Here is a 15043-nt window from a genome sequence, read left to right on the forward strand (position 1 = left end):
TGAGGATCAGACCAAGAACTACATGCATCATCTAGATCTATATGTAATGTCACACTGAGGATCAGACCAAGACCTACATGCATCATCTAGATCTATATGTAATGTCACACTGAAGATCAGACCAAGAACTACATGCATCATCTAGATCTATATGTAATGTCACACTGAGGATCAGACCAAGAACTACATGCATCATCTAGATCTATATGTAATCTCACACTGAGGATCAGACCAAGAACTACATGCATCATCTAGATCTATATGTAATGTCACACTGAGGATCAGACCAAGAACTACATGCATCATCTAGATCTATATGTAATGTCACACTGAGGATCAGACCAAGAACTACATGCATCATCTAGATCTATATGTAATGTCACACTGAGGATCAGACCAAGAACTACATGCATCATCTAGATCTATATGTAATGTCACACTGAGGATCAGACTAAGAACTACATGCATCATCTAGATCTATATGTAAATGTCACACTGAGGATCAGACCAAGACCTACATGCATCATCTAGATCTATATGTAATGTCACACTGAGGATCAGACCAAGAACTACATGCATAATCTAGATCTATATGTAATGTCACACTGAGGATCAAACCAACAACTACATGCATCATCTAGATCTATATGTAATGTCACACTGAGAATCAGACCAAGAACTACATGCATCATCTAGATCTATATGTAATGTCACACTGAGGATCAGACTAAGAACTACATGCATCATCTAGATCTATATGTAATGTCACACTGAGGATCAGACCAAGAACTACATGCATCATCTAGATCTATATGTAATGTCACACTGAGGATCAGACCAAGAACTACATGCATCATCTAGATCTATATGTAATGTCACACTGAGGATCAGACCAAGAACTACATGCATCATCTAGATCTATATGTAATGTCACACTGAGGATCAGACTAAGAACTACATGCATCATCTAGATCTATATGTAAATGTCACACTGAGGATCAGACCAAGACCTACATGCATCATCTAGATCTATATGTAATGTCACACTGAGGATCAGACCAAGAACTACATGCATAATCTAGATCTATATGTAATGTCACACTGAGGATCAAACCAACAACTACATGCATCATCTAGATCTATATGTAATGTCACACTGAGAATCAGACCAAGAACTACATGCATCATCTAGATCTATATGTAATGTCACACTGAGGATCAGACTAAGAACTACATGCATCATCTAGATCTATATGTAATGTCACACTGAGGATCAGACCAAGAACTACATGCATCATCTAGATCTATATGTAATGTCACACTGAGGATCAGACCAAGAACTACATGCATCATCTAGATCTATATGTAATGTCAAACTGAGGATCAGACTAAGAACTACATGCATCATCTAGATCTATATGTAATGTCACACTGAGGATCAGACCAAGAACTACATGCATCATCTAGATCTATATGTAATGTCAAACTGAGGATCAGACTAAGAACTACATGCATCATCTAGATCTATATGTAATGTCACACTGAGGATCAGACCAAGAACTACATGCATCATCTAGATCTATATGTAATGTCACACTGAGGATCAGACCAAGAACTACATGCATCATCTAGATCTATATGTAATGTCACACTGAGGATCAGACCAAGACCTACATGCATCATCTAGATCTATATGTAATGTCACATTGAGGATCAGACCAAGACCTACATGCATCATTCAGATCTATATGTAATATTATTAGCCAGTTCTCATCACCCGAAGAGACCCTATCCCTATTTTGCAAGGCATGAACTTATCCTGGTCTTTGGATCTTTTTTTGTGCTCTAGGGTTGGAATACTGTGGCATCTTTTCCAAATTATTAACCAAGAAGCTGAACAGGCAGTCCTGATTTTGTGATTGCTGCTGTCCACAGTTCAGGATAAGAGAGTAGGCAAAGGAGAGCATTATGAGTATGGGCAATCTCTCTCAGACATGGGCGATCTCTCTCAGACATGGGCGATCTCTCTCAGACATGGGCAATCTCTCTCAGACATGGGCAATCTCTCTCAGACATGGGCAATCTCTCTCAGACATGGGCGATCTCTCTCAGACATGGGCAATCTCTCTCAGACATGAGCGATCTCTCTCAGACATGGGCAATCTCTCTCAGACATGGGCGATCTCTCTCAGACATGGGCAATCTCTCTCAGACATGGGCGATCTCTCTCAGACATGGGTGATCTCTCTCAGACATGGGCGATCTCTCTCAGACATGGGCGATCTCTCTCAGACATGGGGTGCTAGAAATCATGAAAGATCAAAATGGCACTTCTTCCAGTATCTGTGCAACAACATTCTTTGGGAACAATGTGTGAAATATCCCTAAGATACTGTTGATCAGGGGCCTGTTTCACAAAACTGTCATAGCCTAAGATCGCGTAAGTTTTTTTGTATCCATTGTATCTCCTATACTGTAACACAGGAGCTAAGGATGCTACGAGAAAAGTTACGAGATCTTAGACTTATGAAAGCTTTGTGAAACAGGCCCCAGATGGGCATGCTAGCCTTAAAGATATAAGCCTGGGTTTAAAATTTGAATATACAGTTCTTTCCTTGCCGGAACCTGAACATGATGGTTAAGAGTCCTGGCTGGAACCAGTATGATTCTAGGTTTACAAAGCCCTGTACCTTTGAAACCTGCATAATCTCCAAATTTCCACACATCAGATTGACAGGCCATGATATAACATAAAATATAGTTTTCTGTATGTCACTTACATGCCTGGTGTGTTGCATGTCACTTACATGCCAGGTATATTATTGTTCTAAAGTTGTATGTCTCTCACCTCCCAGGTATGTTTTCATGTCACTTACCTGCCAGGTATGTAGCTCTATGTTAGTACATCTCTCATCAGCCAGATCTGTTGTTCTGTTTGTATGTCTCTCACCTGCCAGTTATATGATGTTGTATGTTTGCATGTCTAAACTGCTTCTACACAGGGTTTAGGGGAAGGTCAAGGTTCAGAAGAAAATATGACGGAGAGTTTCCTCCCAATTCCAAGAAAACTCCTGATCCTGCCATCCGTATGTATAACATTGTAGTTGTCCGGGTGAATCATGAATCAGTCATGTTATTATTTGGGAACAGTTTTGGAAAACTCACAATAGGTTAAATACACAAGGAAAATCATTAGTCACAATTAAAATAAGAAAAAGTGTAGTTATATAGTGTTGAGTATAAGTCTGAGATTGGCTGTACACTGCAAGCCATGGGTGTCTACACTGTATGCATGGGTAATGGAGGGTGTATTGTAACATGTAAAGTATGAGGATTGTAATAATGATTTAAATTTGGGGACAAATTTTTAGTTCTGTAAACAAAAAGCAAAACAGTGGTGTGTACAGGAATCAGTTCTGCCCTACCACTGTTTTACATGTTTAGGAAGTATCCGTTCTCAGACCATAAACAAGATTCAGCTTTAAAGTAATCTGTGTGTTTTTATTTTGGGTAAAGTTTGAAAGATATGTGACAACATTACACTTTATTTGATGTACATTTCAGCAATACGACGCTTAGAGGTAAATAACTATCCATTCCCTGGATCAAGTAAGTATTTGTTTTTGTTCCTAGTTATTTTGGATATCTGTGGGAGTAAATGTGAAATTCAGCCACTGTCAGTCACAGACAATACAAATTTTCATGTATTGTGAAAACAAACCCCAATCATATGCTTTTATCTTAAAATAAAACAAATATTAAACAGAAAAATCATATTATTTCTAATTGGACAGGGTAGTCACTGAATCATATGTTTTTATCTTTAACAGAAAACAAACAAAAAACACATAATATTTCTAAAATGGAATGTTGGTAGATTTGTTTTATATGAATATAGATTTCTTCTGGTTAAAGGCTACAGATTTTGCATTTATGTTTCAGAGGGAATTCGGCGTATCCGTCATATTGCGTATTGTGCTTGGTTTATTGCCTGTCTAAAAGCTTCTGTCAAGAAGGTAACACACTAACACAGGAAGAAACATGTACCTTATAAAGCAGTCTCAGTATATAGTTTCAGCTATGATGGACGAATCATTTAAGATATTTTAAAGAGACTGAACACAAACAAATTATCAATCACTTTAATTCAGTCTTATAAGACTGGAACTTTGCATTCCACTGTTACAATCCCCATACTTAATCCTATTGGCATTTTGAATATGGCACTAAAATCTGGATTTATATATTCCATCTCTTAATGATATATGCTGTCAGCCATAGGTGTTCATTTACTGCCGTCTTTCTTATACTAGATTGAACAGTTTCAAAATTTTCAGTAGCAAAATTTCTTCCATGTAAATCCTCAAATAAATTTAGCCTGTTTAAGAGACAAGAGTCTATTACATTCTGATCTTCCTATGAATGCATTAAAATGTTGATATTTATTTTGAAATGAAGTAAGCTTTGTATGAAACGTGAAGTTGTAAGTACATTGTTTCTTCCTTATAGACTTCAACACCTTCTAACCTGTTGGTCACTTGTTTTCATGCAATTTATTTTCTTTTGCATGAGCTTTGAATTATTAAATTATAGAGTTAGCATGCACATTAAGCACACAATATTTTTTTAAACATTGTAAAATTAAAAAATATGTAATAAACATTTTTGAAACCTTTTCTTACAACTAACTCCATTCTACTGTTTATGTTTTACACACTTTGCTTTCTTCTGTATTTTCTCTCATTCAGTATCCAGTTTTAATTAATTTCTAGTGCTTAATTCTTAATCGTATTTTGTTTTGTTTTTAGAAGAGAGGGAAATAAATATAATGAATACTATAACTCTCTTTGCTGACATTTTTCATTTTTCTGCTTCTTATTTCATCCTTTTCTCAACATTTTCACAGCGTCTGACATTCTCTGTTGTCAATGGCAACACTGACATGCAATCAGATATACAAGAACATTGTCTTTCCTGTCTCTCCATCATTGAAGCAGTCTATAATTAATTAGAAGACAGTGTTTTCAGGTTTATGGTCCTTAGACCACTAAATATCATTTGAAAACCGAATGTGTTAGCCAATCACAATTGAGTATCACACAGTGTCATGCTAGAATAATGCATTAATGGTGATAAACAGAGACAGTGAGGAATCTACTAATCTATAGCTGTACCTGGGAACTAAGGTGAACAAAGGTGTGACACACTGGGATGAAGCTCGAAGGAACATATTAGATGCTTGACTGGATGCTTTACTGGTATTTTAGAAGATGCTATTTTTATTCTGGAGTCCATTTCAGAGCTTGTTCTAGCCCCATCATCAGGTAGAACTAAATAGTAGCTCTTAATTCTGCCTGTGACATCACAATACTACTGTCAGTGTAGACGTCACACCACATTAAGTAGAAACTCTCTGATATATCCAGGGTAGTGTTCAAAGCAGTATAAATCAAACTCACTCACTCACTCACTCACTCACTCACTCACTCTTATACCTGATATCTTCTAATAACAAGATGTTCTAAATGCACTCACAGCACTAATGAATTAACATGCACAAAAGAGTCGTGGATTTCTAGGTGTCCAACGATTGTTGATGGCGTATAGACCTCAAATTAATTAAAATTATGGTGAAACATAACCAGTGCCATATTTATCATGTGTGCATATGTGCACATCACGTTTGCCTCACTAGCAACCATTGTTTCTGTATTTTGTTGTCTGTGATGTCATAAACAATTGAACATGATGTCAGTGGAGAGAGTCACACACTTGCTTATACAGTATTTTACTGTACAAATGAGCATGACTGAAATAGATAATAAAGAAATTATTATGCTCAAGTAAGCGTGTCATACTCTCACTCATGCAATACAAATTTCACACTCATTTTGTATAAGTCATATGACAAACTTGATCGTGTAATAATTTCCATTAATACCCCATGGGGTATCGACAAGTTATCTGGGTCAATGTTGTTTTGATCCATAAGCATATTCAGTGAACCAAACTGTATTCTTTCATGAATTCAGTTGTTATTCTTGATGACTAGAATCAAATATTTATTTATTTTTAATATAGTGTCTTTTCCTGCGGTTAATTCCTGCAGTTTCCTTTTTGTTTTCAGAATAAAGGCAGTAGACCAAGTAGTGTGTTCTTGTTTGGGATTATTTTGAAAGAAATAGTTGCAGCCCTTCACCGGTTATATCTCAATGTGAGTATAACTTTTCTGAAAACCATATAAATGGGCATGGCTTGTCTGTAGCCCACCTTCAGTATACTGTCAAATCTCAATAAAACCATTGATCACAAATTTACCAATATTTAGAACCTATTCTCCAATCCAGACCATCTCATATACATTTGCCTGTCTGTTTTGAAAATCTATGCAAGGCAACCGAGGCTATCAAAAAGGTTTGTGCTAAAATACTTCTGATATGTGCATGATAAAGACAACTCTTTGAAACTGAAGAATGGTTTATATCATACACATGAACATAATATTGACATGCAAATGTTCCTGGTTCTGGTCATGTGACATCTAATCACATATACCCTGATTGAAACAGTCGTAATGGATAAGTATGAGTACAGAACATTCATAAAGTTTTTTATCTTCAAGGGCCAGTCGGCAAAGATGATTTTAATGTCAGTTGGTGCTAGTTTGTAAGACAAAATCCAAGTTAGTATTAAAGTATCTTAGTATAATAGTATATGTGTTGTTTAAAAAAATACATTTAAAAAAAATTTCAACAATATTAGTTGTCAGACACACAGACTTGTCGGATTGGTTGTCAGTCACATATACTTGTCGGATTAGTTGTCAGACACACATACTTGTCGGATTGGTTGTCAGACACACAGACTTGTCGGATTAGTTGTCAGACACACAGACTTGTCGGATTAGTTGTCGGACACACAGACTTGCTGGATTGGTTGTCAGACACACATACTTGTCATAATAGTTGTCAGATGCACAGACTTGTCAGATTGGTTGTCGGACACACATACTTGTCGGATTAGTTGTCAGACACACAGACTTGTCGGATTAGTTGTCGGACACACAGACTTGTTGGATTGGTTGTCGGACACACAGACTTGTCGAATTGGTTGTCGGACACACATACTTGTCGGAATGTGTGTCAAGGCAGCACAGTGACATGAATAGAGTATACTAAACAACCTTCCGTGTAATACCATTTTTTTTCATTAAATGAAATGAGTTAATGATTTGGTAGTGAGTTTAATACTAAATCTTTAACGAGTTTAATAAAAATGGTATTTCACAGGAGCGACTTTAGTATTCTGTTTATTACTCGCCAACATAAATTGACAGAAACTGCGGCGAAATTGCCTACAGTGTGAAGACTCTCAGCTTTCAGCGAGTCAAGCAGCGTCTGGTAAAACTGTGACAGCTACATTAGCATTGTGACGTCACAACTTTGAACCATTTTGACGTCATATGTCAAGCGGTATTACACTAGTGTAATATTGCCGTAAAAATATTACACTGCAGTATCTTCAACGGGCGAGTAATAAAACATTGTTCATACTTGCTCACTGTGTTTTACTGGCCATCAGCATATTACTGGTATTTGGTGGTTGCTGTCTTCGACAACAAACGACCTGTGAAGGTCCCGGGGTAGAATAGGCCTTCAGCAACCCATCCTTGCCATAAAAGGCGACTGCGCTTGTCGTAAGAGGCGACTAACAAGATTGAGTGATCAGGCTCACCGACATGTTGATCACTGGATTGTCTGGTCCAGACTCAATTATTTACAGACCGCCGCCATATATTGCTGACTGCGGCCTAAAACTAAACTCACTCACTCACTTCGACAACAAACAAAATTATATCTTAGGCTCATCCAGGAATTTTCAAATTTTGGGGTTCAAAACCCCTGACCCCCATGGCTCAACCAGTGCAAAATGTTACCTTCAGTCTTAATATTTTCTTTCAGCCAACTGGCAATATATATCCTGTGATGGGTGACATCATAGGACCTAATGCGAAAGACCTTTCATCACTGGTGGGAGGACGCAACATCACACGAGACCAGGCTCAGCTGCTTCAAGTACTTGCCTATGTTGTGGAAAACCTAACCTACCATATCACAGAGATCATGGTAGGTAGAGGTCACAGAGGTCATGCTGTGTACACATCACAGAGACTAAGGTCAGTTGAGGTCAGAGAGGTCATGGTGGGTAGACATCACAGAGGCCAAGGTTGGCAGAGGCCAGAGAGGTCATGGTGGGTACAGTTCACAGAGATCATGGTAGTTTGGACACAATGTAGACAATGGTAGGCATACATTCTAGAGGTCATGGTAGGTCGGAAGAGAGCATCACAGATTATAGTTAGGGTTGACAGAGGTCATAATAGGTAGACATCACTCAGACTATGACAGGTGTCAAATCACTAAGTCTGTCATAGCCAGACATTACTAAGGACATGGTAGATCCCATGACAGGAAGAGGTTGCATTCATTTAATTTTGTATGTGAACACTATAGATGTCATGATAGGTAGAGGTAGGTTCAGGTCTAAGGGGTTAATGTAAATTGACCTTACAGAGGTTCGGGTTGGTCAAGGTCATGGTAGATAGACATCACAGAGGTCATGGTTTGCTGAGATAGGTATGGCTGTGTTATAGGGAGTTATGATGGTTTTTATGCTTCCCCTAATCACAATGTTTCAGCCAAGGTCAGGAGTGTTGGGAACCCATCGAAAAGCTGCAGTATTTGAACTAATCAAGAATGGCCAACGTTTTCCTGATGGATATTTCTGGCAAGTGGAACTGGTGAGTTTGTTGTCACTCTACTCAAAGAAATCTACTTAAAGCAAACATTTTTAACAATACAGTTATATTCCCATATGATTCCAAAGTTCTGTAAAATACTCTTGTTTAAATGTGCAGTAGATGTTGCTATTGTCCATTTCTGTGATATAATCTTCATTTCTGTAGGACCGCCTCCAGTTCAATGGTTCAGGCAGGACAACAAATATCGGACAACAGGAGGCGTATCTGCTGTTGGTTGGCATCTTCGTCTCCAGAAGTCTAATCACAACTGTAAGAATTCTGACAAACTTAAGGATTTTGTCAACAGAAGAGATCAAATGTCAAATCACAAAACTGAACTCTCCAAATTCAGTGAAATGTGGCTACCCATACTTGTTATATGAAGTAGCTCCCTGGATTGTGTGTCAGGCTTGGTGACTTGACAGACTATCACCATAACTTGGGGTGTCTTCAGTAGCCCATGCTTGTCATAAGAGATGACGAAGGGGATCAGGTGATCAGGCTCACTGACTATGCTGACACATGTCATCATATCCCATTTGAGTAGATCAATTTTCAAGCTGTTGATCATTGGATTGTATGGTCCAGACTCAGTTATAGTCATATACAGTCAAGTCTCATTAATCCCACCTCCATGTATCTGACAGTTGGCTTTATCCTATGCTGTTGTTGGTGACAATTTGAATAAATGTAATTTAATCTCATTAATTTAGTCTGACATCATCGTTAATCTGGTAGTTTGCTGTGCAACAGACAATGTCAGATTAATGAGACTTGATTGTAGCTGGAATATTGCCGAATGTGGCACAAAACTAAACTTGGTCACTCTCGGTTTGCAAAGAAAAGGTACTGTGAAATGACAGGATCAATCTTTACTTACAGTTGCTGTTGAAGCCTATAGACTACGGTCTTTCTACAGAACCCCTGAGTGACACCCATCAGCGGAACCTCAAGGTTCTGTCCACTGTGATGCTGTATGTAGTTCGCAAAGCCTCAGGACCCAAAGGACAGCCAATAATGGTAAACAATGTATCTGTTGAAGACAGAACGTTGAAGAATAGTGAGTTTAATGTTGATTTCAATCGTATATCAGTCATATTACTGAACGTCAGTTAGCAATTTGTCACTTTTATAAATATTCCAGCAATATCACAGCAAGGGACTTCACACATTGTACACATGAGGAATCTGATCCAGGTCTTTGGTATGACAAGCGAGCTACCCCACCTTCCCTTGTATGAAACAAAAATGTGAATATGTTGTAACCATCTGAGGCCAAGAACAACTGCCTGTAGCATTGTCTTTATATACCCTGTTACTTCCTGTTTCAGCCAGTCCCAGGGGAGGTTGTCAAGTATGTGTTCAGGGATGATGAGATGAGAGGTATCCACCTTTCTCTAAGGAAAACCTATGAATACTGTGAGGTGAGTCCACTGCCTTTTCAGTGCCAGAACTGGAAGCCATGTTGCTGCTGAGTATATCAGTTGTTTATTCCATTGTAGAACCTGTTGCGAGAGTGGTGTGCTGAGTATAATAAAAGATTCAATTGGTTATTCCTTATTGTAGAATCTGTTGTGAGAGTGGTGTGCTGAGTATATCAATCGGTTATTCCTTATTGTAGAACCTGTTGCACGAGTGAGGTGCTGAATATATCAATTGGTTATTCCTTATTCTATAACCTGTTGCAAGAGTGGTGTGCTGAGTATATCAGTTGGTTATTCCTTATTGTAGAACCTGTTGCGAGAATGGGGTGCTTAGTACATCAGTTGGTTATTCCTTATTGTAGAACCTGTTGCTAGAGTGGTGTGCTGAGTATATCAGTTGGTTATTCCTTATTGTAGAAGCTGTTGCGAGAATGGGGTGCTGAGTATATCAATTGGTTATTCCTTATTGTAGAACCTGTTGCGAGAGTGGGGTGCTGAGTATATCAATTGGTTATTCCTTATTGAAGAACCTGTTGCGAGAATGGGGTGCTGAGTATATCAATTGGTTATTCCTTATTGTAGAAGCTGTTGCCAGAGTGGTGTGCTGAGTACATCAGTTGGTTAATCCTTATTGTAGAATCTGTTGTGAGAGTGGGGTGCTGAGTATATCAATCGGTTATTCCTTATTGTAGAAGCTGTTACGAGAGTGGGGTGCTGAGTATATCAATTGGTTATTCCTTATTGAAGAACCTGTTGCGAGAATGGGGTGCTGAGTACATCAGTTGGTTATTCCTTATTGTAGAAGCTGTTGCGAGAGTGGTGTGCTGAGTATATCAGTTGGTTATTCCTTATTGTAGAAGCTGTTGCGAGAATGGGGTGCTGAGTATATCAATTGGTTATTCCTTATTGTAGAAGCTGTTACGAGAGTGGGGTGCTGAGTATATCAATTGGTTATTCCTTATTGTAGAACCTGTTGCGAGAATGGGGTGCTGAGTACATCAGTTGGTTATTCCTTATTGTAGAACCTGTTGCGAGAGTGGTGTGCTGAGTTCATCAGTTGGTTATTCGTTAATGTAAAACCTGTTGCGAGAGTGGGGTGCTGAGTATATCAGTTGGTTATTCCTTATTGTAGAAGCTGTTGCGAGAATGGGGTGCTGAGTATATCAATTGGTTATTCCTTATTGTAGAACCTGTTGTGAGAGTGGGGTGCTGAGTATATCAATTGGTTATTCCTTAATGTAGAACCTGTTGCGAGAGTGGGGTGCTGAGTATATCAATTGGTTATTCCTTATTGTAGAACCTGTTGCAAGAGTGAGGTGCTGAATATATCAATTGGTTATTCTTTATTGTAGAAGCTGTTGCGAGAGTGGGGTGCTGAGTATATCAATTGGTTATTCCTTAATGTAGAACCTGTTGCGAGAATGGGGTGCTGAGTATATCAATTGGTTATTCCTTATTCTATAACCTGTTGCAAGAGTGGGGTGCTGAGTATATCAATTGGTTATTCCTTATTGAAGAACCTGTTGTGAGAGTGGGGTGCTGAGTATATCAATTGGTTATTCCTTAATGTAGAACCTGTTGCGAGAGTGGGGTGCTGAGTATATCAGTTGGTTATTCCTTAATGTAAAACCTGTTGCAAGATTGGGGTGCTGAGTATCTCAGTTGGTTATTCCTTATTGTAGAACCTGTTGCAAGAGTGGTGTGCTGATTATATCAGTTGGTTATTCCTTATTGTAGAACCTGTTACGAGAGTGGGGTGCTGAGTTCATCAGTTGGTTATTCCTTCTTGTAGAACCTGTTGCAAGAGTGGTGTGCTGAGTATATCAATTAGTTATTCCTTATTGTAGAACCTGTTGCGAGAGTGGGGTGCTGAGTACATCAAGAGACTGAGGGAAGCTGCTGCGAGTGATCCTCGAGGAGAAAAGCTAACAACAAAAAAATAATATTTGATGACGAACTGGTGGGAGAACTTCAGACAACCCTGTGAACCTTTCATGAGTCAGCAATAAGTGATGTTCAAAGTTTGTGTGAACATATGTATTTGGAACTGATTATCATCAAACTCTTGAACTGTTTGTCAGGATGCACAGATTTCCTGTAGAGTTATCACCCTTGAGCAACACTGGATGTGGAATACTTTCCCCATGATAGAAATCCTTCATTATCCAGAACACAGGTGATAATACACTGGAAGAACAATACAAGTTAGGGATCATGAACATATTGGGGGATTTAGTTCCAGAAATGTGAGGTCAATCTTCACTGAAAAAACACCCCATAAATCCCCAATCAAATAGTTCAATACACTTAGTGGAGACAATCTAACCAAGAACACATTATGTAATATCCACATGGTATTGTATCTGACCACAGTTAAACGTTCTATTAATACATGTGTATTACATGTATAATTATATGACATTAATAGATTACTGTGATATACCAATGAAAGGGGATGGGTTATATTAATTTGTTTAATATATGAAAGTTATAGATCACTGTGATAAACCACCAAAGCTGGATGGTTTATGTTAAATATGTTTAACAGTGTTTTGACACAGATACACATTGTGTAGATCAGGGTGCTGTTGTGCAAAACAACTTTAGTAGTGAGACTACCGTAAGTCCATGTTAAAGTATGGGAGTTATGAGCACCTTAGCGCTACGATTGCTTTGTTCAATGGCAGCCTGTTCTACATATCTCTGGTCCTATTTGTTCACAGATTAATTGCCAGGCCCTGTTAGATCTATAAAGACAAGAAAGACATCATCACATGTCTGATAATGTTCCTCACTGCATCCCTCAAAGGATCAGGGACTTCATAACAGCACACAAAAGACATACCAGTAATACCACTTTTTATCCCAATGTCAAAAATTACAAGGAGCCTTTTGTTTGGTTTTATGCTCTTGTTGAGGCAATAAGGTCAAAAATAGGATCAATGTGCATTTCCAGGGACATTCTCAGAATGTGACATAAATATTTCCCATTCCTGATAGATGTACCGTATACCATGACTATACATGTGTATTTCTGAGCAAGTTCTGGGTGTTATCCTAACAACTTGTAAGCAAGATCTGTGATATATTGTGATATACTGTAAATACAAGATTATGTGATAACATAAGTGACCTCATGCATCTCCTTGTTCAGATGTTCAGTGACTGTACACAAATGTACAGCATCATACTCAAGAGAAACTTTCAAGATGAACTTCGACTTCATTGTTTGATCGGCATTCTAGAAGTTGCTGAGTCAATTGAAGCATTTGACTTTATGGATGACAACTTGTATATTCCACAGAGTATTGAATCTGTATAGAAATGTTGTTCTATGAAATAAACATGAAAGTGTCGTCCATGATGTTGTTTGCTTGATTTGACATTTAAAGCCTTCACTATAAACATTAAACTCCTCAAGGGAAAGAATTGAACTAAAATGTCTTAACTATCTATCATCCCTCCCTACAAAACAACCTGTTTTTTTCATAAGATGACAGTGTTTAATGGGTCATAGCGAGTGAGTGGGAATGATTTTATGCCGCTTTTAGCAATATTCTAGCAATATTACGGCAGGGAACACAAACAATGGGCTTCACACATTGTACCCTTGTGGGCCATAGTAGCAACTGGTGGGTGTTCTTATACTCCCTTCAAGTAGTACATCAATCCATTTATCTATCTCATTATCAATCTGTCTGTTAATCAATCTGTCATCCCTGACAGAAGGAATCCTTGACTTTCTCTGACTTAATTCTTGTAATTCTACGCTTGCTGGCCAGTGGCGATGCTCTTGGTAGCTTGTTTCTCTTAGTTCCTTATATGATATATACTATATATATTTCAGAATACTTACACCTCACTCTATCTATAATCATGTCCAGAATATTTAGGCCAGGATGTCAATGCAGGTTGCAGGTATGCTGTCACACTGTACGTACATGAATTTGACTTGGCATCTAGCCCCGTCCCCACCACTCATAAATTATTTACTACACAAAGTAGTTTAGCATTACTCTACATGTTCAGGTGTGTCCATGAATCTGTGGAGCGTCAGATTAACAAAACTTTTAAGCATCAGAACTGACCCTATATGGGGTAACTGCTTATCCTTACATATGAATGCATACATTTCTGCACAGATGCCAATTGGAATGAGCATGCTATAAAGGGTGAGCAATTCCAATCTGAACCCTGCACCAGCATGTTACAAAACTATTCCCTGTAAAATTTTATCCATTTTATTGAATTACGTAAAACAAGCAGAAAAGCGTAATTTTCAATCATTAACTGTAATGGCACAAAATATTGGTGAAAATCGTAACAATGGCACCCAAAGCATAAGGGCTGGCACCACTGATTTCTGATTCCTGTCTATTTATTGGTTCACTTATTGTCAATCAATGGAGGAGGCCAAGAGCATGATTTTCTGATGATTTTCAAATGATTTTGTATTTTTTTCAAATGGTTCACTGATATTGTTAGCACCAGTAAATGAAAAACCCTGTGAACATCGGAGGTATGTTGTAAAACTGTCAGACTATATCAAGTATTAACTTGTGTAAAATAATGTAAAATAAAATATCTTGATGTAAATAAAAATGTATTTTGGTGTAAATAAATGCTTGTGCTTTTAAAGCACAACTCATCTGTTGTTTCATGTATTTAATGCGCATTCAGCTATAGTTAAGCAGTAGGCTCCTCGTCCACAATGAACCCAGTCTGGACCAGACAACTTTGTGATATCAAGCATCCTTATACAATGATTGCAATCATTGTACCAAGTGATTGAATGTAAGGGAGTTTAGATTTACTCCAT

General features: G+C 38.1%; 1 protein-coding gene across 1 annotated transcript in view; it reads left to right on the forward strand.

The window, feature by feature from the left end:
- The window catches only part of LOC137298385 (uncharacterized), a 60990-nt gene extending 48823 nt beyond the window's left edge, over nucleotides 1-12167 (forward strand). The window contains exons 9-18 of the mRNA XM_067830639.1: nucleotides 3003-3086; nucleotides 3565-3609; nucleotides 3943-4016; nucleotides 6128-6214; nucleotides 7962-8126; nucleotides 8699-8800; nucleotides 8966-9070; nucleotides 9683-9820; nucleotides 10132-10224; nucleotides 12072-12167. Coding sequence (XP_067686740.1) covers nucleotides 3003-3086; nucleotides 3565-3609; nucleotides 3943-4016; nucleotides 6128-6214; nucleotides 7962-8126; nucleotides 8699-8800; nucleotides 8966-9070; nucleotides 9683-9820; nucleotides 10132-10224; nucleotides 12072-12167 — 989 coding nt within the window. The remainder of the gene's footprint in view (nucleotides 1-3002; nucleotides 3087-3564; nucleotides 3610-3942; nucleotides 4017-6127; nucleotides 6215-7961; nucleotides 8127-8698; nucleotides 8801-8965; nucleotides 9071-9682; nucleotides 9821-10131; nucleotides 10225-12071) is intronic.
- The last annotated feature ends 2876 nt before the right edge of the window (nucleotides 12168-15043 follow it).

This window comes from Haliotis asinina, chromosome 10 (genome assembly GCF_037392515.1).
Source record: "Haliotis asinina isolate JCU_RB_2024 chromosome 10, JCU_Hal_asi_v2, whole genome shotgun sequence".
NCBI classification, from domain to species: Eukaryota; Metazoa; Mollusca; class Gastropoda; order Lepetellida; family Haliotidae; genus Haliotis; species Haliotis asinina.